This window comes from Pagrus major, chromosome 16, assembly GCF_040436345.1.
Source record: "Pagrus major chromosome 16, Pma_NU_1.0".
NCBI lineage: Eukaryota > Metazoa > Chordata > Actinopteri > Spariformes > Sparidae > Pagrus > Pagrus major.
Window position 1 is genome coordinate 4,928,680 of NC_133230.1, and position 21,845 is coordinate 4,950,524.

At 42.1% G+C, this 21,845-nt stretch overlaps 2 protein-coding genes across 2 annotated transcripts; both read left to right on the forward strand.

Annotated features, from left to right (window-relative positions):
• Window positions 1-403: 403 nt before the first annotated feature.
• On the forward strand, window positions 404-4,513 carry pacc1 (proton activated chloride channel 1). The gene is made up of 8 exons (XM_073484117.1): window positions 404-632; window positions 1,897-2,002; window positions 2,168-2,377; window positions 2,475-2,629; window positions 2,718-2,860; window positions 3,241-3,382; window positions 3,467-3,574; window positions 3,667-4,513. The coding sequence occupies exons 1-8, from the start codon at window positions 597-599 to the stop codon at window positions 3,832-3,834; spliced, it is 1,068 nt and encodes a 355-aa protein (XP_073340218.1). The 5' UTR covers window positions 404-596; the 3' UTR covers window positions 3,835-4,513.
• Window positions 4,514-5,236: 723 nt separating this feature from the next.
• Window positions 5,237-21,677, forward strand: znf106a (zinc finger protein 106a). The gene is made up of 22 exons (XM_073483661.1): window positions 5,237-5,302; window positions 8,100-8,182; window positions 8,531-8,592; window positions 10,674-10,868; window positions 11,992-13,875; window positions 14,024-14,477; window positions 14,668-14,737; window positions 14,890-15,044; window positions 15,180-15,240; window positions 15,374-15,694; window positions 15,925-16,717; window positions 16,820-16,869; window positions 17,447-17,592; window positions 17,683-17,817; window positions 17,993-18,109; window positions 18,341-18,532; window positions 18,658-18,720; window positions 18,842-18,961; window positions 19,117-19,188; window positions 19,347-19,418; window positions 19,690-19,836; window positions 20,085-21,677. The coding sequence occupies exons 2-22, from the start codon at window positions 8,129-8,131 to the stop codon at window positions 20,139-20,141; spliced, it is 5,220 nt and encodes a 1,739-aa protein (XP_073339762.1). The 5' UTR covers window positions 5,237-5,302; window positions 8,100-8,128; the 3' UTR covers window positions 20,142-21,677.
• Window positions 21,678-21,845: the final 168 nt, after the last annotated feature.

Consider the following 21,845-nt stretch of genomic DNA (forward strand, 5'->3'; position numbering starts at 1 on the left):
AGAGACAGACAGCTAAAATTTTTCCCTCATAATAAAACTTAACTTTCATGCAACTGTTGATACATTTTATGCATTTTTAACTTTCATTGTTGGATCATTTTGGCTGCAGTAAATTTAGGTAAAGGTGTTTTTTAATAATATATAGACATAACATGTCTAATCTTTGCCTCATAATAACACTTTTTGTGTATTTCTGTATTTCTTATCAGTTGCACGAGGGTTAAAGAGAAAATGAATGTGGTCCAGTTCAGTTTTGAGCTGTTTGTGACCTTTACGAGCAGCACCTTAAGGCAGCACTATGCAGGCAAGGAGTAAGGAAGCAAGGAAACAAGGACACAAGTTGTAGTATCGGTACGCGGGCGGTAGGTGCCTCATTATTATCATGGGATGGGCCTTTATCGTCGTTGGTGTTTGTGGTGAGTCTCCCTCTGGAGCGGACAACTGGGACCTAAACACGGACCAGAGGGAATTAAATCCCCTTAAAAAAAATGCACCTGTCATTTATAAAAAATAGGTTTCAAACTTCGCACACATAACCAAAGTTTCCTCACGAGGAGCAGAGGTAGTTTCGGGTCATTGGAGGAAGCGCCAGAGGAATGCTCAGGAAAGAAAACTCCCGGTCATACCAAGAGGTGAGACATCGTTACAACTTCCTCCAATGGCTGCGTTTGGACACTCAGTGTTTGTCAGCAGTTTATCTAAATGTTTGTCTCATTGATCTGAAGGCAGCAGTTTGGTAACTGTAACTTCCTGACGACACGGAGGGTCCTCAAACTGTCCCTGTGATATCATGTGACTGCTGCAGCTGGAGGCAGCTTCCAGTAACATGGAATGAGCTGACTGCATGTTTTCTGTCTGTCTGGTGATTGTGTTGTAGTTTCATCCTGCTCATGTCTGCTCTGAAAGAGAAAGGAGTATTTCAGAGGTTAATTGACTCATTTAATAAATGTTAAAACACTGTAACTGACACATTATAAGCCCAATTAAGTGTCAGAGCACAGTAGTGATGCATTTTACTGTGCTACAGTCACATGTGTGTGATATTTTAATTGCATTACAGTACGAAAGAAATGTAGGAATGGTTGTTTGTAATATTGTTTTGTTGTCTTGTTGTGTTTGTGTAACAGTGTTCACCTTGTGATGCAAGAAAATATTATAAAATATTAAATTAAATGTTTTCTAATAATATGAAAGTTTAAATGAATAATTGGTCATTGAGTTCAAATGATAGTCCAGGCAAGTTAGTGATATATTAACAGCCCACATCAGGGATGTTAATCATTAATCGGTTAATCCCCGTTAAGAATTTAACCGATTAAAAATGTCTTAATCGACAATAAGAGATAAAACTTCAAAGAGTATCTTACAGTAACAGATTACAGATACTTGTTCTTCAAATATATCCAAATAAAACACAAAATACTGGTATGAGAAGTAACTTATGACATTTGAACCATTTAGTCGCCTCAGTATGGGCTGGATTTTGTTGCCAGTTGTTGGAAAGCGACAGCTGGGAGCCTCGTAATTAAAATGAAGTCATTATTTTGTGTTATTTCATTTAAAATTCAAGTAACTTTATGTTAATCTGTTCTTTTATCTCCTAATGTAGCCGGCTCTGATTTTACATCAAGCACAGATCATGTCAGTGGTTAAAACAGTTTGCTGAAGGAAAAATGTCCAACATATTTCATATATTTTCATTGAACCAGGAAAGACCTTGACTATTTAAAACGATGTGTGGTGATCAGTTTGTTTTTTGCCATAATCTCATTTTAAATTTAAAATCACTGAAGCTGCAGCTCTCTCATATATTAACACATTGATACTGGATAATGCATGAAATTGCATTTTTCTAATCTACTCTCTAATTTAATGTCCCTTTTCTCAACCTCACAGTTCAGTGATGACGATGACGAAGGGGACGCACGGCCTCCAGACTATTATGAAGACGATGTCACTGAACACCTGGAGGACGAGGAGCCGGACTGCAGCACCTCGCAAGGTGATGACCCGTGAAGAGCCTCCGTGCCAATACGGTGGACAGACACTATTATCAGACAGATCTCTAACTGGTCACTCTACATATATTTTATTGAAGTAGTTCCTCTCCTTAATGCAACCATAAAAGCAACCTCCCTGCACGCTTCCCCCTCGTCTTTCATTACAGAGGACGACATCAGAGGAAGCAGTCCATCGATGAGATTCAGCAAAGCCTGTCTGAAGAACGTCTTCACTGTCGTCCTCATCTTCATCTACCTGCTGCTGACTGCCGGGGCGATCTTCCTGGCCTACCAGACCATCTCTGAGTTTGTGGAGAAACACAACAACCCTGTGATGTCTGTCACCTACCAAGAGGTCGACAAGTTCTCCCCCCCAGGTCTGTATGATTAAAAACATAGGGCGGGTAATCGGCTTGATGGTAGTTGTTTGTAAAATAGCTAACAATGTTTCTGTGTGTGTGTTTTATTGAGCAGGTATCGCTCTGTTCCCTGGCAATGCTCAGCTGTTGAGCTGCAGACATCACTACCACGACTACATCCCGCCTTTAGTGAACCCAGGCAAACCTCAGATCGGAGACTGTTTCATTAAAGAAGTGACTTACTTTGGACCATTTGCCAATGAAACTGAGGTCAGCCATTAAAACATCCAGCTGGTGTTGTTTGTCAAGATAGATATTGCATCCTAGATTAAAGTTATTCTCGTCTTTGTTTTCACAGAAAAAAGCTCTGGTGGTCCGCGGTCCGTCTGATGTCAGAAACAAAGAGCTGATCTTCATGCAGTTCAGTCAAAACCAAACGGAAGAGGACTTCAGCGGCATCACTTACATGCTTTTTGCCAAGTTTAATGACTTGGTTCAAAGGTAAATGCAAAACAACAATTATTCCTCCTGTGATGTCTGACTAGTGTGGTAGTTGAGCTCAGACACTGACCCTGGTGATACCAGACACTGGCATCTTGACAGTTGCCACAAAAGAGTAGTTATCTGGGCGCTCTCAATCTTGTTTTACTGGTTTTACTGGTACTGTGAACACTTTGATAAGTTAGAGCAAAAAGTTTTCTATTGCCAGTTTAAGTAAAACCATTATGTGACCTACAACTTAGATTAAATACCATCATCATTGAGCTACTTAATGACTCATGGAACAGAGTGATTTGTAAAAGGCTATTGAACCTGTCTGATGGTAACACGTTTATTTGCTTTTTAACTTCAGTATTTACTTGTGCTTTCTGCCTCTCCAGTGCAAATAGATCCAGGTTTATGAGGGATTGTGAGAGGAATTACTCCATGCGGACCTTCTCCGGAGGATTCAGAACCTGGGTCAAGATGTCTTTGGTGAAGACGTCGGGGAAAAGCAGCGAATCTGTCGAGTTTCGGCAAGAGGTAGATATTATCCGACCCAGTGTGCACATAATGGCATACATGATGCAGAAGCATTAATTCAATTATTTTTGTTGCACCTTCTAGTCCACCGTGGTGACGTTCAACGACAAAAGGCCGGTTGAAGAGAAAACCAATCAGCTCTTCTTTGCTGCCTTTGAATGGCGTGATCCTTTTATTCAAGAAATCAGGCTGGTACGTTCCCAGAGACATTTTATCCTCGTCAAAATGCCTCAGGTCCTCATCAGTGTATCAGTCTGTAACACATTTTTCTTACTTCCAAACAGATTGTGACTGCGAATCCCTGGAGCTCTGTCGCGATTCTCTGTGGGGTCGTCATGGCTCTCTTCAAGGCTGCTAATTTTGCCAAACTCACTATTCAGTGGATCATCAAGATGCGTAAGAGGCATCTGAGGAACAAACAACGGGAACTGAATCTAATTACTGATAGCTGAAGTGATGACACAGTTTATCCAGGTGATTGATCTGCGTTGTATTTTTAAATGATTGTGTTTTAAGAGGTCACTGCTTGCACATTTTGTAATCACTGTTAAGGATTGTCGGCACTACAGAATGATTATTCAGCACACGGTGATGTGTAGCTGAATATTACTGCTAGATTTATCATCACCTTTGACAAGAATTCAGTGAATTTTTTTAGTTGCTGTTGCATTTCAAAAGAAGAGCTTATTCATAAACATTCCTGTCAATTATGTTTTTGTACACATGTCGAAGAAAATGTTGCTGAAGCTGAAACGCTGAGAATGTTTGTTCTGGGTTCAGAACTTTTTAAAAGGCTGTTTCAGGTGTAAAACTGAGAAAATGTGAACTTTGGTCAAAATGTTGCTGGATTTTTAGATATATATCCATTTTAAATATATTCATAACTCAAAGGGAATTTACCATGAGCTACTTTTCTTCCGTCAGCGTGATCTACTGTTCATTTCTGCAGGGTTTAGGTCAAATCTGTCCTGGCTGAGCTTCGTCTTACTGCTGTCCTTTTTGTTTGATTTTCACATAATGTAGAAATGTATCAGTGTGCTCATCAAAATTTACTTGAATTCATGTCTTAATCGTTCTATGGACTATGTTCTTCGAAATTTTGGATAATAAAGATGTATTTTTATGCCTTAAGATATAATATTTATTCCTTAGCACACTCTGTCCGATGAGGGCTTAAAATTTCATGATACTAAAAACTGCAATTGTGTACAAATTTTGAATAATATGAATTAGCTGAATACTACGGTGGCCCTGAAGGGCAAACGACAACGACAAAAAGAAAAACACATATAAGAAATGTAAAAAGAAAATAAAGAAATATGTTTTCTATGGAGATAAATGGGGAATTGGGGGGAAAAGGGGATATTATCCAGAAAAAAGGTAATAAATTGAAAATTATAAGGGAAAGTTAATAAATACAGATGTAAATAAATGTCTTTGACTATCATGAAAAGTCAAATATAACTAAAAAAATATATCATTATTATTATCGTTAAATCAAAACAGAAATATCTATTATGTCACATAAATGTCTAATAACATACATTAATGAATACCTACATTTATTATGACGTTATGTTGATGCATTTAATAGCAAATTAAATGAACTAAATTAAATGTTTTTATTTTTTATTTAAGTTCAGCCCTCCAAACAAACCCAAACTGCTTAGTTAGATTAAGCTTTTAAGTAAACACTGAGCTCGGTGTGCTTTTTTCCCCCGAACAGCGATGTTCTTGAACGCATCGCCGTAGAGCCACACACTCCGCTCCAGCAGGGGGCGCTGTGCATTTTAAAGTCTGTTTGCGATCCCACAATAAACACAACGAAGAAGAAGCTCCAGTTTGGGGGGCGATGTTGTTGTTAGCCTCAGCGGTGGATGGAGGATGCTGTAGTCCCACACACATTTGGATGTAAAAAAGGTATCCAAAAAGTCGATATTTATAAAGTATAAAAACATTATGCCTCAGCTGCACTCCCGACGGCGTTTATAATTAGTAAATCATTAAGCTGCATTAGTTGTGTTATGGTTGTGTCGCTGGCTAGCATGTTGTTGCTAGCTTGCTAGCCTACTAGCTAACTATGTAATAGCTCTTACTTAGTAGTTGTTTTTGACTGTAAGTCTGCCAGGAGTCATAGTTCACATGTCTGCTGATTTTCATTGTTGCTTTTCGGTCCAGTTTTTATAGAGACAGGATATCGGTTGCGATAATACTGTCGAGCAGTTAGCTACAGCTATGCTAACAACAAACAAGGACCCAGCCCTTTGCTAGCTGGCCAAGTTGATACAATGCAGATTTTGAAGTGTTATTCAGCTCCAAAGTACGAGTTTTTGTAGTGTTTGACTAACTTTGCATGCTTTCTAACGTCGCATGTAGTTGTCATCCAAACTGCACACATGTTATGCAACTCCTTGTGCTGCACACAACTGTTAGCAAGCTAACTCAACAGAACAAATCACTTTGCTTTGTGCAGACTTGAGCTTGCTGCGATTTTCTGTTTCTGCACCATTGTATGCAAATTGGCTTATACCCTTAAGTTACATGTTGCTATCTCTCAATTCTTTTTAACGTTAAAGTCAGCTGCCATTTTTGAATGTTTGTACGAGCTTTGCAGAGGAAAACTTTATTAATTAATCCTATATTAACCATCTTTCTCTGTCCCCTGTCTGTTCATAAGCATTTGCACCATGGGTCTGTTGGTGGCTGATATCACTGTAGAGAGATTAGATTTGGTACCGTGCAATGTTCTGCATGCTGCCCCCTAGAGATTCAGTGCCTGAGAGAGAATATGACCCATGGATCATACTGATATTATAAATAGCTGCCCTCTGGTGCTCTGGGAGTGATGGAGGTTATTGTGAGGCACGTCATAAACAGAAAATAAACCTACTGAAGACTACGAGGTCTCCAGACCTTACCCATAGTCATTATTGGACTTATTCTGAATTAAACTTTGCAATTTGACTGATTTCTCACTTGATATGCTAAAGGTAAGCAAGTTATGTAGATGTAAATAAGACACTACCTTAGATTATAAGAATAAAGACACATTTATAGATTTTTTTCTTGCAGCTGGAGACCAGGATTTGTAGACCAGGGTGTCTCTGCAGAACTGCAGTACTTCATTATAGTCCCTTGACCTTGATCAGAAATGGCAGCTTCTGTGTTTTGGTTACTGCTCTTGGCCATCATGTGATTCTGATAATATTTTGATTTATTGTTCAGCCTGAGTTTTTTCTGTACTTTCTGTCAAAAGCATAATGTTTTGGCCAGATTAGCTTGTATCTGGTCAAGAAGACACAATACCTATAAATCTTTTTACACAAGTATCCACAACAATCCAGAGTTGTATCTTGAAATAGCATCCAAGAGTTATTATTTTCTATCAGGCCAAGTGTTGCACTTTCTTCCATGTTCTTATCCGATATCCCCATCAGAGCCTTGTTGGCTGTTGGCCGAGGGATGATTAGACTGCCAATTTTCCATTTTGTGCAAACATTTGTCTTTGGTAGCAGACAGATTTGAGTTAGAAAAAGCACTTCAATTATGTTCTTCAACTGCCAATTCGACTTTTACTTGAAGAGGGCCAAGATATTGTGAGTCCATCTCAGTCTGCAGATATCTTTACCTTTCATGAATTGATTTTAGGGATGCACAGGTTTTTTTGGCGAAACATCAGTATTGACCGATGGCACATTCATGAGCTGTTGACATCTCTGCCATCAGCTTGTAAGGCTATGTAAGAACTGTAAAACTCCTCTCATTGAGTAGGTAGTTGCACAAGAGGCTATAAAAGCTTTCCAATCAGTTATTTTAAATCACAATCTTTATTTGAAAGGAAGTTATATAAAAGGCTGTGTCATAAATTCGTCCGATATGATTTGTGCAAAGCGAATGAGACTGAATGACTTTCAGACAGTTCAGTTATTTCTTTGCTTCTCTGCCAAAAGGGGAATTAAATAACAACAAAAACAAAAATCCAGCGACTATCTGCCAACTTGTTATTTTAAGCTTTGCTCAGAATTTCCCGATCACTGCATCCCTAATTGATTTTACTTCATCCTGCACCTGGACGAAAACTTCCTGGATGTTCATGCTGGTTTCTTCTTCTTTAAACTTCAGATTTTACAGTTCAATTCCCAAAACTTCAACTTGTTTGCTTTTGTTTGTTTCTCCTACTTTTCTCCATCTCAAAAAGTAAAAACCAGTAACATTTCAGTTGAGAACAGGCCCTCGTGTGATCAGTGGCATCCTGAGAAGGTGATACAGCCACAGACGTAACTTCACCGGCCTCTGACTCGTGGCCGGCGTTAGTTTCCCACCCTGTTTGTGAACGTTAAACAAGTCTAGACATAGCTCTGATGCTGCTGGCTGCTGGCCTCAGAGCTGCTCCATCAGCAGACTGCAATTAGACCAGGGTCCAGGCTGAACTCTGTGCTGGTATTTGGGTTGTGGTACAGAGGCATGTTGTTGGATAGGTAGGTGTCGTCTTTGAGAGAAAATGAGCCTTGAGTTCTCTCTACTGTGTCGGTTTGACGAGTGTGAGTTATTGCTGAGAGCTCAGCTACAAAAATTTGGTGCACAGAATTGTTTTTTAATAATAAAACACACATAAATGTTTAATATTCCAGATGGTTTTACAGACCTTTGTCGCCCTGTCCTTTGTAAACTGTGACTGATGAGTCCTTTAACTGAATTAAATCCTCTTTATTAACAGTAATGGGCTGACTACGACTTGTATTCAAGATGGCGAAAGACAGAACGTGCATCCTCTGTGAAACAGTCCACAACTCCAAGCAGGTAATTCACCCTTGAACATGATTTTTCACACCATAGATGTGTAAATACTGTTTGATTTTATCTTATACATTCATATACATATACTTATACATTCATGACGTCAGATTCCAGCATTTTGGGCAGTATCTGAGGCATTATATAACTTGTATCGGTATCGGAAACCCCTGATATTAAGGGTCTGACAAATAATCAATACAGCAATATGATATTTACATTCTGTTGAGATTTGCCCTGTGTTTAGCTTTTTAAAAAAACTACTTTTTTCCTCATTGTGATAAAACCTGCAGGAATTGACAAGTTATTGGATGCCTAAAAGAAAAGCTTTGTTTTTTTATTGTGTGTCTGCAGGAGATGGATGAGCACATGAGAAGTATGCTGCACCACCGAGAGCTGGAGAAGCTCAAAGGCCGGTGAGTTGTTGTTAATCCAGGATTCATAAGGGGGTTGGAAATCCTTGAAAATGCTTGAATTTTGGAGAAAGTACATGAAACAGCTTTTACTTTCAGAATAAATTGTTTTATATTTGGCCAGCCTGGTTATTCAGGATACTAAGTGTACTTACAGACAGGTGACACATTTTGAAACATGAAACTTTTTCCTGTCTTTCTTTAATTAATCACCGTAGTGTGGAATGAAAAACATAATTTTGCTAAGCTTGAAAATGCTTGAAAAGTGCTTGAATTTGATTATGGAAAAGGTGTAGGAGCCCTGTTAATCTCAGCAATCTGGGTCACAACGTTTAGCAGAATATTTAGTATCATACTTTAGACTTTAACTACATCTTATTCAATACACTATTTTAAAATGAATTAGTAATGTTAATACAGAAACTTTGACTTTGTTTCGAGACTTTTCTCCAAATCTATTTGGGTCACGAGGCACGTGTGCACGCTGGGCACGTGTTCCTCACAGTTATCAGGCGACTGGATATATGGGCAGCTGTCTCAGCCGTGGCACATATATTTAGACACAATCTCTCCGGAACAACAGGCATGACCGATAGAAGGCAACTGGCTATCTTGTGACTCCCCTGTAGATTACTAAAAGTATGCGGGCCTGTCGCTGAGATGGAGGAATCTGGAGTGGAGCAAATACTGATGAAGGGCTGAAGTTGTTGCTAAGATACAGGCATTTCATATAAACATTGAGATCAGAATCAGGTTTACTGATTCCTGCACACACGTTTTACGTCTGCAAAACATCGAAAAATGTTCTCCTTGGTGTCAGGTTTTATAGATATTGTATGATTTTGCACGCTCGTGGTGATCTTGATTTGGTGAGCTGTTGCATATAGTTGTGAACACAGCTAGCTAGCTAACAAACTAGTCGACAACTAATTTATTATTCGATTACTTGCAACGTGTGGTGTCTGTAAGGAGGGAAAAAGTGTCAATGGCCTAGCTGATGAGGCAGCAAAGTCACTGCTCCATACACCAAGATGGCAACGTTTTAAATGTGATGGTCAGATAAATATGTAAAAATAATCACATGAGCACTTTAGAAAACTGCCTGCCCGAGATGTGTGATGGCTGAAGCTTAACTTTAATTACAGCTTGATAGAGCTCTACGCGAGCTTCATGCTGACTTACAAATTTAAATCTCAGCAGAGGAATTCATCTTTGCTCAGTCAGGTTTCATTTCGCCCCACCACCACTGCGGCTGAGAAAATCTTGTCAAAAAGAAAAAGTAACCTGATCTCATTGATAAGGTGTTTGCCAACTGCACGAGAGGTCAGAAAATGGCAGCATGCCTTGACACAGATTTGAAAAAGAAAATGAGAGGGAGCCAGCGGAGTCACTGCCCCTATCAGAATTACAGGATGACATACTTGGGAGAGGCTTTGAAGCGGAGGCTGTGGGCAGCAGCTGCACAGGGCTCCAGTTACACAGGCTTTGCACGGGATTGGTCAGCAGGATGCTCGGGCCTGTTCTAATAACACATGCTGGTGTGGAGGGGGGCTGGATCCTGGCTCTCACAGAGGAGTGTGAGGTCAAATACAGACATTGCCTTCTGTAGAGTCTCAGAGCGCAGCGGACACCATCATGAAAGCGCACTAGGCTGAGGGCGCCGTGCCTCTCTCCCCTCCACAGCGCTGTGCTGCGTGGCTTGTTGGTGGCTGGACATAAACAGTGAGATTAACATGCTGTCTGGGTCCAGCCTGGCTGCTCCGCCTGCCCTCGCTCTGCCGCCCATGGCCTGCTGAAGAAAGAAAGAACAAGATCAGGAAGATAAAGATTTTAACTTTATTTTTTAACAAGAGAAATTAATAAGTTAGCTACCTCCTGATCTGTGACATATAGAGAATTTGGTTATATTCTAAGGATTGTTGAGTATTCTCCTCTCCTTAATTTTTATTTTGACTTTGAAGTAACAGAAAGTAGAGCCAGAGTTACGTTGTCGCAGGCTCTGCAGGCAAGAGAACCAAACCAGACAAGATCAGAACGATGCCTGAAGGAACGATTGAACGCCCGCTCTCGCCTTCCCTCCCCAGGGACTGCGGACACGAGTGCAGAGTATGCAAGGTGACGGTGGTGAGCCTGACCGATTACGCCAGCCACATCTCCAGTCCCTCGCACAAGCAGAACGTGGAGGCTGCGGAACAAAAGCATGCTGGGAACGACCGTGACGAGGACTACTTCGATCAGGTTTTGGTGGATCTGATTGAGAAGAGAAAAGAACAGATAAGGTAAGAAAGTCATGCTATTGAACATGTTTTTTATGTTATTAACATTTGAGCTGAGGGAATGATCGTCTGTTGTGGTAGTATTTCCAAAAAAACATTAAAATAGTTTTCTTTGTAGTTGATTTTCTGTGAAAACATACTTTTTGTCAAAGTGATTTTCTTTTCCGTGCTTATAATAAACTGTTTATTAAATTATTTGTGTGAAAATGTGAAATTTTTGGATGTTTTATAAGTAAAACATCCTTAAAATTTGTCAAAATTGCATTCGATCACTGAACCAGGGCCCATAGAAATGTTGCTGTTTATAAGACTCAATTTTGACGTCCATCACAATGCTTCTTTGATTAACTGGCTAAGTCTATAATCATTTTATGATTTAACCGCAGATGTAAAGGTAAGTCAAAGCTCACGAGTGCTCGTTTGTGTGTACATGAGCCATGTATAGTCACATTTTGCTCTGTGGTGCTCACAGGCCTGTTTTAGCTGCTCCTTCATGTTGAGCTGCGGCTGGAGTCGAATATCAGGACTGCAGCCTAAAAAAAGGCTTGACTGCACTCACAAAGTTCAGACACCGCCTCGAGTTTACTGCCCTTTAGAAACTGAAAAAAAATACCACCCACAAACCTTCACTCCACCCTGTGACGTCCCCGATTGTTGAATTATTTAGTAGATTTTGTTTGATCTGTAGTTGTGCTTTTGGTATTGTAAAAACACAAACATGTGTTAAGACTGTTGAAGGCTGAAGATGCTGTTCAGCTGTCAGCTTGTCACATGCCAGATCGTTTCCCTCTGCAGCTGCTGTAAAGTCACACTGTGAATCAAACCATGACACCTGACAACAGTGAGCCAGGAGATACAGTTGCCAGGCAGACTTTTTAAGTCTTGTAAAACAGATTCTGCATGTGAAATAATGATTTTTATGCAGTTTCCAGTTGCAGCCAAGGAGTCTTATACCTGCATTAACTAATTTTTCCCTCTTGGGGAGCAGCAGAGACAAGCCCTGGACACAATTTTGTAATTTTTTTAATCTTTTGATTACATCTGTTAAGTTGATTAGGGTTGCAACAGTACAAAACAACATGACACTATGAAAGGAAGTTAATTCGTGTCTGTCTTTTGTTTGTAGAAAAGACAAAGAGGCTGCTGCTGCAAAGCTGGCACAAGAAGAAGAGGAGCGAAAGCGGAAGGAGGACTTTCAGCGGAGGTTAAAGGAAGCTAAGGAGCATTACCAGCGGAACTGTAGCTGGCAGCAGCCGACGCAGGGGTTCAATGGATCCACTCAACAAAGTTCTTGGTACAGAGGCAACCGATATAATACCAGACCTGGGGAGGAACGACCCTGGTACAACAAACAGGGGAAGAGCGCCACCTGGCATGCACAGGAGCCTCCCAACTTTCAGAAATGGGCGTCTGGAGAGCTTGCAGGTGGGAGTTTGCACAGCCAGGAAGGTTGGGGCAACAAACAGTGGGATCAGGGTCAACGAAGTCGACTGCCTTGGCTCAGCAATGGAGGCAGCAGTAACGGAGTCTATGGCCGAAACAATATTTCACAGTGCCAACAAAGAAGCCGGCCTCTGAGCTTTCTGGGGCCTCCTCTGATGTATCCACCTGCACCCACTTTCTTTGCCCAGGCTCTTAACCAGTTTCAAAATCCAGGCAATGATCAGGAAGTTCAGCAAAATGATGGGCTTCAGAATGGGGAGGGGCAGACAGCAGAGCCCGATCACAACTGCAGTAAGAGCTCGAAGACTTTTGGTAGCAATCCGAAGCTGGACAAAGCCTGTCGCTGGTCACCATATCCAGTCACAAAGGGTTTCGAATCTGCACCCCATAAGGATACTCACCCAAACTCACCAGAGAACTACCCCAGTGTCCCCAAACCTCAGTGGCAGGACAAAGCACCAGAAACCAGTGCCTTTAAGAGGCAGTCCCGACCTGAGCAGAGGCCCGGGCAGTTTAACTCAAGTGGGCAAAGTGTGGAAGACAAAGGGAGGCATAAAACAACCCCTCAAGTCAAACCCAGAGATCGGAGTAGCAGCGGCAGTAGAAGCAGCAGCACTCAGAGAGATGAATACCAGAACTCCGCATCTAGTTCTTCCAATCAGAATGCAAGTAAGCCGGTGCTGCAGAAAGATCAGACAATTTTTGGTCTCAACATTGGACCTAAACTCAGCAAGGCCTCCAATCAAGCACACGCACAATCAAAATCCACCGCAAAGCTGTGTGGAGTCAGTCCTCTGGCTGTTGGGCCTCTTCAATCACGGCAAGAACGGCAGCTCCCAGAAACGTTCAGGAAAGCCAGACAGCCTGTGTTAGAAAAGAGGAGCTCTTTGGATAGCTCTAGAAGCAACAGGATGGAAACATCACTGCACATTGTGGAGGAGCAGCAGAGAGATCATGTACAGAGTCAGATTGGAGTCAACAAAGAAAACAGCTGTAGCCAGAATGCTACTAAACCAAATCTACCAGACTTAGTTAGGCCAGAAAAGCCTTCGGTGCAGTCTTCAGACAGCAGCCAGTTCCTCCAGTCATTGCAGGTTAGCACCTCTACCATGGAGAGCTCTGAGCCTGCAGCCTCAAGCAGAGAAGATGAGGAGAACAGGAAGAAAGAGAAGGAAACATGCTCAGTGGCCGCAGATGAAACCATGCAGGCCGTTGAAGCAGGACAGAGCTCAGAGAGTGACACCTCCAGAAGTGGTGAAGCACAGCCGGCCTCGGGGTCAAACTCATCAAGTCTGTCCAAGCTCGACCTGCCTCCTGTTTTAAAACGAGACCTGACCAAACACATCAGCTCCAAGAGTAAAACATTAAGCCTTGAGCCCAACCTGAACATCGCCAGACGGGTGAGAAACCTGAGCGAGTCGAAGAGAAGCGACACAGAAAAAGACTCGGGGCTCAAACCGACTGTACGGCAGCTCATCAGCGCCTCCGGATCTCGACGCAATGTGAACTGGGAGCAGGTGTATCAGGAGGTCAGGAAGAAGCAGGACAAAGGAAAAGGCATGCCAAGGTAAACTTTTGATCTAATATTTTAAATCCATATTGTGTGGAGTTCCCTTCAAACTCATTGGGGAATTAAATGGAATCATGGCTCATTGTGTTTTTGATTTCACTTACTTCACACTCGTGTTATGTCTTACCCCTCTTCTGTCCTCCAGGTTTGGGATAGAGATGGTGCCATTAGACCAGGAGGACCAGAGCCAGGAGGAGGATGACGTTCCCCTCCTAGAGGGCTTCCAGTGGGACTCATTGTTGGACGGCTCCGCCTCAGGAGCCTCCAGAAAACGCTCCTTATCGGAGAGCAGCGTCGCCCCTGCGTCCTCTCATTCCCTGTTTACCTCCCTGATGTCAAATGAGTCACCACAGGAGAAGAAGGAATCCTCTGTTTCTTCCACTCCCATATACGCTCAAGGGAACAAAGACAATCAGCATCAGCAAGAGGTAGAGCAGATGCTCGGCCAGTTTGAGGCCAAAGCACAGAAGCAGCCAGATAAACTGACATCAGCGTCAGTGAAGGCCCTCCAGAGGTCTGATTCAGTGCTTGGGGACAGCAGTTCAGGGACGGAGCTGTACGACGGCCAGGGGACGGGAAAGAGGCGAAGAGCAGCTGGGGTGAGTAACGGAAACAGTGTTAAGGAAAACTCCACTGATTTACACATTTAAGTGTGTTTATAGGTCTTGAAGAGTACTACTACTGCATATGTGAAAAAATGTTATATGTTGTTTGTGTCTACTAAGTAGTGGACACAAATAAAACAAACTACTGTAAGTAGAATGTGACTCTTTTCTTTCTCCCTTGCAGGACGTTCATAGTGCAGAGACTTCCTGCTTGGAGCACAATAACAAAAGAAGGAAGGTTAAATCCAAAAAAGGTCAGTGTTTGTGTGTTCGGCTGCAGTATTTACTATTTTCTGACATTTTATAGACAAAACAACGAATCGATTTATCAAGAAAATAATTGACAGATTAATCGACAATGAAAATAATCTTGAAATAATCCTTTTGTATCTTTTGGTCTCTGCAGAACGTTTACAGATCGACCAGCTGCTGTCTGTGTCTCTGCGGGAGGAAGAGTTGAGTTGCTCCCTTCAGACCGTGGACACCAGCCTGATCCAGGCCCGGGCTGCACTGCAGGCCGCTTACATGGAGGTGCAGCGGCTCATGGTGGTTAAAGAACAGGTAAAAACAGCTTGTGTATGAGTTTCTGAGTGCAAGACCAAGTGTTAGATGTCATGTATCCACCCTAGCATTACCCTCTTACAAGTAGAAATATTTAACTTTCTAATGGCTTCTGTATGATTTTGTCTTACTCAGATTACTGGAGAGATGAGCACCCTGAGAAACAAGCGCATTGAGTTACTAAAAGGGATGCAAGGTAAGGACATGTCTTAGTATAAAATACATTAAATCATATTTCATTAAATGCATTAAATCCATGCCACTCAACTGTCACATGACTGAAACTGAAATAAACTGTTGAACCAAGCTTTTATTGTGATGTTTTACAGGTAGCAGGGTGGAAGAACCTCCGGTCAAACTGAAAGAAGAGAAGACAGATTCAGTGCAAGCTGAGCCACAGGTTCCCTCCTCCGTTACTCTTTCCTCTGTTACGGACTCTGCAGCTGCTGCTGTCCCCAGTCCCAGTCCTCCTGCCGAGCGTGCCTCCCCTCCCTCCTCCAGCCTCCCCTTCATGCCTGTAGTTGTCAAACAGGAGCCTCAGTCTCCTGTTCACGTCAGCTCAGAGTTGGACCCTGTGGACGATACAACCCACCTCGCTCACAGCACCACTCCAGAGCTGCCTGTCGCTACTGCTGCAGCCTCTCCACCAGGTAACTTCATCTTTATTCAGTGCAGTATAGGAGGTATCAGTGTTTACAGTGCCACTGTTGTCTGCAAATAAAAATAGCAATGTGCATGTAACAGATTTTTTACATTATATATGTGCAACAACTCAAGGGGAAAAAAAGAAAAATGCTCAAAAATGTCTCCATTTCTGTGTTCATGTCAAATTTAGACTTAAGTGAAGTGTTCTGATCAATGCTCATCTGAATCTCTGCAGATCCTGCCCTTAACTTCCAGCCATCTCCTGAAAAAAGGCCTGAGCTGTACCAAACTAAAACAGAACATAACTGGGAGAACTTTAGCGTGCCTGCAGACAGCAAAGAGAGCCTGTCAGGACTGGTTGAGACAGCAGAAAAGAGCATACAGGCAACAAGAAACTGTCTCACCCCGGACTTCAAACCTCCCTTAAAGCTTCTGTCAGCCAGCAGGAGGAGCTCTGAGGTGGGGAGTGTTGGTGACTGTGCAGCCACACAGTCCTTTGAGCCCCCCTCAGTCCTGAATCTGCCCGCCTCTCCGTCTGAACTGAGGAGTGGAAAGCGTGTGAGGAAGCTGAAGAAGAGGAAGGTGCTGAAGAAGGCTCAAGGGACGGAGCAGCCTGAGAGCAGCGACACAGAGTTAGATGGAGAGGCCTTGAGGCCGAGGTGGCTTCGACCTCGCAGGAGACCCAGTGGAAGCTCTCAGGTCAGCACCTCCACGCAGCCTTCAGAGGATAGAGACGCTGACGTGAACATGGAGGGGGGTGAGGAACCCCCAAGGCAGCTATTTCCAACCATCAGACATGAGAAATCAGACCCTAAGTCCCCCAAACACATGGTGGAGCTTCCCCAGGTGCCCCCCGCTGAATTAACATTGAACTTAGATTCAGAAGAAAACATGGAGGTCAGCACAGCCTGTCCGCAGCCCCACATGGATGTCCTGGTCCCAGACTCCTCCAGGCCTGAACCACAGAGCCTGGCTTGCAACGAGGTCACCTCCACCAGTGACATGGATATATGTAAATCCTCTGAGAGGTGAGACTTTACCCACATTTTCATACTGCTTTCATTTCTCTTGTTATAATCTCAGTTATAATGTCAGTACTGAGTCATCATCTCCACCTTTTCTCTCCACAGCGACGTTCCGTTTCTCATCACATATCCCAAGAGTGCGAAGAACTCATCAGGTATGTTCACCTGTGGAAAGTTGCTCATGTTACAACCCTGATTTGAAAACAGTTGGGAGACTGTGCTTCATTTAGTTTATCAGTTAGAACAGTGTCAATCTGACTTTAATTTTTGGTGACTGCACGACATCAATACAGAGAAACAGGACCCTTCTGGTAGTCTTGATGTTTGAATACAAAGCCGATCCTGACAGCAGCCAGAATTAGACATGTTGTACTCTTTGACCTGGTTAAAATAGACTCTGGAAGGCCCAAATTACTTTTTATGGGCAAGACATTCATAGAGCTGTTAGTTAACTTGCAGCATGATGAGTTCAGTGATGAATGGACTCAACTTTCTGAGAATATGTATATTTAACCTGATCGCTAGTGACCCCTCATTTAACTATTTCCTGACCATCTAAAGAAAATATACAAAGCATACAGCTAAAAAATTATCAGTAGGAGATTTTGTTAAATTTCATGTACTTTGATGACCAAAATGAAAGAATTAGATACTGTAAATTTTGGTTTCTACCAACAAAATGCTCTTTATTTGTATGCCCATGTTTGTATTTTTGTGTATTTCGTTTCACAGATGCATCATCTGACCACGGTGACGACGATCTGCCCACTGAGGGTGTGTTCGAGGGCCACCAGGAGGCAGTCAACGCCATGCAGATCCACAATGGGCTGCTGTACACATGCTCAGGAGACCGGACTGTCAAAGCCTTCGACCTGGTGGTGGGTGTCGATGAAGAACTTCTGCTTCTGGTTTTCATTTTTCTGTGAATGGAACAACCGAACAAACTTTTTTGTCGTTTGTTGTTGCAGACTCATAAATGTGTCGGTGTGTTTGAGGGTCACAGCTCCAAAGTGAGCTGCCTGTTGGTATCCGCGGCTCCCTGCCTGCATCATCGCCTTTACTCTGGGTCCAGTGACCAGACCATCCGCTGCTACAGTCTCAAGGTGAAAACACACATCTTCTTTTATTGATCTTTGCAGTACTCATTCATCAGTCATTTGATCCGCTCAAACACATGATTTCAATCGTTTTTAACATTTCTTGAATTGTTACCCATGTTTGTTTTTATTGTCTTGGTTGATTTGGGCTCGTCTATTGACCATTCTTGTATGTTCACAGACACGAGAACTGGAGCAGCAGTTCTCTCTGTCGGACCGAGTCCTCTGCCTCCACAGTCGCTGGAAGTTTTTGTACGCTGGTCTTGCAAACGGCACAGTGGTGACCTTTAACCTCAAGGTGAGACATGCAGTGTGTTTTATTAAGTAGTAACATCGACACACACTAACAGACATGCTGTAGATTTTATTCTGTTGGAAGTTCTGAACACAAAAACTGATAAATTAGAAATTAGGTCAATTTCATTTAAATGCATTATGTCATAAAACATATTAACTCTGTTGGCTAGTTGTGTGGAGAAAAAGGTGGAAACAAGTGGCTTTTATTTATTTATTTCAATTATTTGTGTAGACAAACAAGCAGATGGACGTGTTCGAGTGCCACGGGCCGCGAGCTGTCAGCTGTCTGGCCTCGTCTCAGGAGGGAGCCCGGAGAATCCTGCTGGTCGGCTCCTACGACAGCACCATCAGTGTGAGAGACGCCAAGAACGGACTGCTGCTGCGCACGCTGGAGGGACACGCGAAGACTGTGCTCTGCATGAAGGTCTGTCGAGTCTGACATTTGAGCTTCAACACTGACACTTGTTTCATGTTGCTGGAGCAAATTTCACATTTTACAACCAGATCTTTGTTCTGAGAAGTTAATTTCTCTTTGTTTCTCTCTTTCAGGTGGTTAATGACCTGGTGTTCAGTGGATCCAGTGATCAGTGTGTCTATGCACACAACATCCATGTGAGTCAACCTGTTCATCTCTTTATAGAAAATAAGGATTTGGTGTTACAGTTATACATGTTTATTGTAATTCTAGTTGTTTTCTTGAAAATAAAAAAAAATTAAAATGTGCCTCTTACAGACAGGAGAGCTGGTGCGGGTCTATAAGGGTCACAGTCATGCTGTTACTGTCGTGTCCGTCCTGGGGAAGGTGATGGTGACCGCTTGTCTCGACAAACTGGTCCGCGTCTACGATCTGCAGGTCTGCGTCCTTAAAACCGCTGTCTTTATATAATATTATAAATGTCTTTTAGCCCGTTTGCTCATACATTTTGGAATGTGGAAGCTGGTTTGTGTATTTTTACGTATTCATACAAGAAAATCTGAAATGATTTCCACCTGTTTTTCTCCCCACAGTCTCATGAGCAGCTGCAGATTTATGGTGGACACAAGGACATGGTGATGTGTATGGCCATCCACAAGAGCATGGTGAGACCTACTTGTTTCAGTAGTATACGCTCTAAAATTGTGAAACAATCAGCACCAGACATCTTTGATCCAAACTGTCACATGTCAACGAATAAGGTAATCTGACTGGCTCAAAAGCTTAAAGATTAGATCTTAAATCATTATTTTTTGTGTTTCAGATCTACACGGGCTGTTACGATGGCAGCGTGCAGGCCGTCAAACTGAACCTGATGCAGAACTTCCGCTGCCGGGTAAGAAGAGACTTATTGAGATGATACGAGTTGCTTATGCTACATATCATGAGGCTGGACTTCATTTTGATGTATTTAGAATTGAATACTCGTGTTCACGTTGATGTTTAAGATTGTTAAACATCTTTTCCTGCTACAGAACTCCAGTAATGTTGCCAGGAAAAATGTTTACATGAAGTAATGTCACCTGTTTGTCCAGTGATGCACAGCTATTCTTACAAATACAATGGGTCCCTGATGATGAGTGATTAAAGTTGTCTTGTGTTGACAGTGGCACGGCTGTTCGCTGGTGTTCGGGATGATGGAGCATCTGCAGCAGCACCTGATCAACGACCACACCAGTGCCAACGTCCAGACGCTCAAGTGCCGCTGGAAAGCCTGTGAGGAGTTTTTCTGTGCACGCAACAGCTCCAAACAGGTATAAAAATATGATTTCTGTGCACATTCCAGGCTAGCTCCGTTTCTTATTAAATCATTTTCCAATATTTTGCTTTCTCTTGAATTGGTCTTTCATCCCTTTTTCACTGTGATTAAGTTATTCATACCTTGCTTAACATTATTTCTGTCTTTATAAAGCACTTTGTAACTTGTTTTTGAAAAGTACTATATAAATAAAGTTATTATTAGGTTGTTGACCTTGATTTTAAGGATATGTCTTTGTTGCAGGGGATGCTGATGCACATGAAGAAACACGCTGAGGAGGAGACTGAACTGGAGCCTTAAGGGCTTCTTGAGCCCTCTTCCCTTTCCCCCCATCTTTCCCCCCTACTGTTAACCTCCCATATTGGGGGGGATGTTCTTGGGACCCACTTCCTGTCGAGTGGCGTCCGACGACTCCATCCTTTATGTTCGGTGTTGGAATCCAACCATAATACAATCATAAACGGAGGGTTGGATGTGCTGTTGTTGTTGTTTTTTTTACGTTCTACAAACACACGCCTTCCTCTCTTCTTTCTCTCTGTCTGACCACTGCAGTTACTATTTTCACTGACCAAACTAAGACAAAAAAACATGTGACTTTGTGTTAATTGAAGAAACTTGAGCGTTGCCAGAATCAGAGGGACTTGTCACGCTTTTCTGTTGAAGCTGCAGTGGAAACCAACAGTCATCTTCCAGATTGGTTGACTTTAATATGGCATGGGCTGAGAGATGTTTTTATCGTTGTTGTGCAGTTGTGATGTGTCATGTTGAGCAACTTCTAGTTTTATTTTCTTTCATTGAGAATTATTCACTCAAAGTGACTTTATAAGAATAAAGGAGTGATTCAAAGTTTTTTTAGAAATTGGTGGCGTCGTCGTCTACCGAGCCGTGTTTCAGTTGTTTTGAAGGAGTTTAATTGAAGTGACAGTTTATTCATTTTTGGTTTGGTTTTTATTTTATTTATTTTCAGAAAGCAAACTTAAAACTAAAACACTTTTTGTTTTGTTAGCGGATTACTTTTATTTATTTTTTTGTTGCTCAGTGATATTAAGGTGTTGAGGGACTTTGGTGCAGTGTCGTGTGACTTGGCCTCAGGTTGCCATTTTGAGAATTTACATTTGCAGTGATGACTGAACCAAGATGTGGTGGCGTGACTGTGTGTGTGTGTGTGTGTGTGTGTGTTCCTACATGTGTTTATGTGTGGGTTTATTCTTCCTTAACCCTGTTTTCCATGAGTGAGTGTGACGTACTGTTTTTATGACACAATTTCCTCCTCGGAGATGTTGTTTTTTGGAATTAATTTTATGTTTGGAGCATCGAGCTGCTGTATTTTCCACAGTGAAGATAGTTTTCTAATGAAGTGTGGATGGAGGTGAAGGTTTCGAGGAGGTGTTCGATGGAAGAGCTTGAAGGGAAGAATTAGGAATTCATCTCCCATGCCATACCTCACCCTCTCAAAACAAACAAGTCGGTTACACAAAGCCACTTTTTTTTAACGGCAACCGTTTTTAACCAGTTTTGACAGCCCAGCCGATGCTCTCTTTTACACACTTTGGTGTGGTGACAGCTCTCTTGGTTGTGTCCTCCTTTGAGGATTTTGTTCTCAGCAGAGTTACCGTGACGTTCTCACAGCCGCCGTCTTCCAAACTCGCCTCGTCCGCTCGTTATTTATGACCGAGGAAAGCGTGCAGTCGACCTCTTACCTGGCATTCCTGAGTTTCTTCAAGTTTTTCAGTTGTAATCAAAGTTGTGAAGAGATATTTTTTAAGAAAGTGCAAAACATTGTTAATTATAAAAATAATAAAAATGTTGCAACAATATTAAAAACTATTTTCTGTGTGTCTTCTTTAAAATGTCTTCATTTAAATGAATCTCATGTGTCATGTGAACATTTCAGGTCAAAAACACCACAATATCACATCAAATCTACTGGTAACGCAGTCAAACCAATAACTACAAATTTATTTATTAGGTTAAAATGGTTAAAAATGCAGTACACTCATTTGA

What these genes read in the sequence shown, in the direction of transcription:
- znf106a (XM_073483661.1), top strand. Translation starts at nt 8,129, where the DNA reads ATGGCGAAAGACAGAACGTGCATCCTCTGTGAAACAGTCCACAACTCC. An exon ending in CAGTCCACAACTCCAAGCAG is followed by an intron (nt 8,183 to 8,530) that starts GTAATTCACCCT and finishes GTGTGTCTGCAG; the next exon opens with GAGATGGATGAGCACATGAG. An exon ending in GTTACTAAAAGGGATGCAAG is followed by an intron (nt 15,241 to 15,373) that starts GTAAGGACATGT and finishes GATGTTTTACAG; the next exon opens with GTAGCAGGGTGGAAGAACCT.
- pacc1 (XM_073484117.1), top strand. Translation starts at nt 597, where the DNA reads ATGCTCAGGAAAGAAAACTCCCGGTCATACCAAGAG. An exon ending in ACTCCCGGTCATACCAAGAG is followed by an intron (nt 633 to 1,896) that starts GTGAGACATCGT and finishes TCAACCTCACAG; the next exon opens with TTCAGTGATGACGATGACGA. An exon ending in TTATTCAAGAAATCAGGCTG is followed by an intron (nt 3,575 to 3,666) that starts GTACGTTCCCAG and finishes ACTTCCAAACAG; the next exon opens with ATTGTGACTGCGAATCCCTG.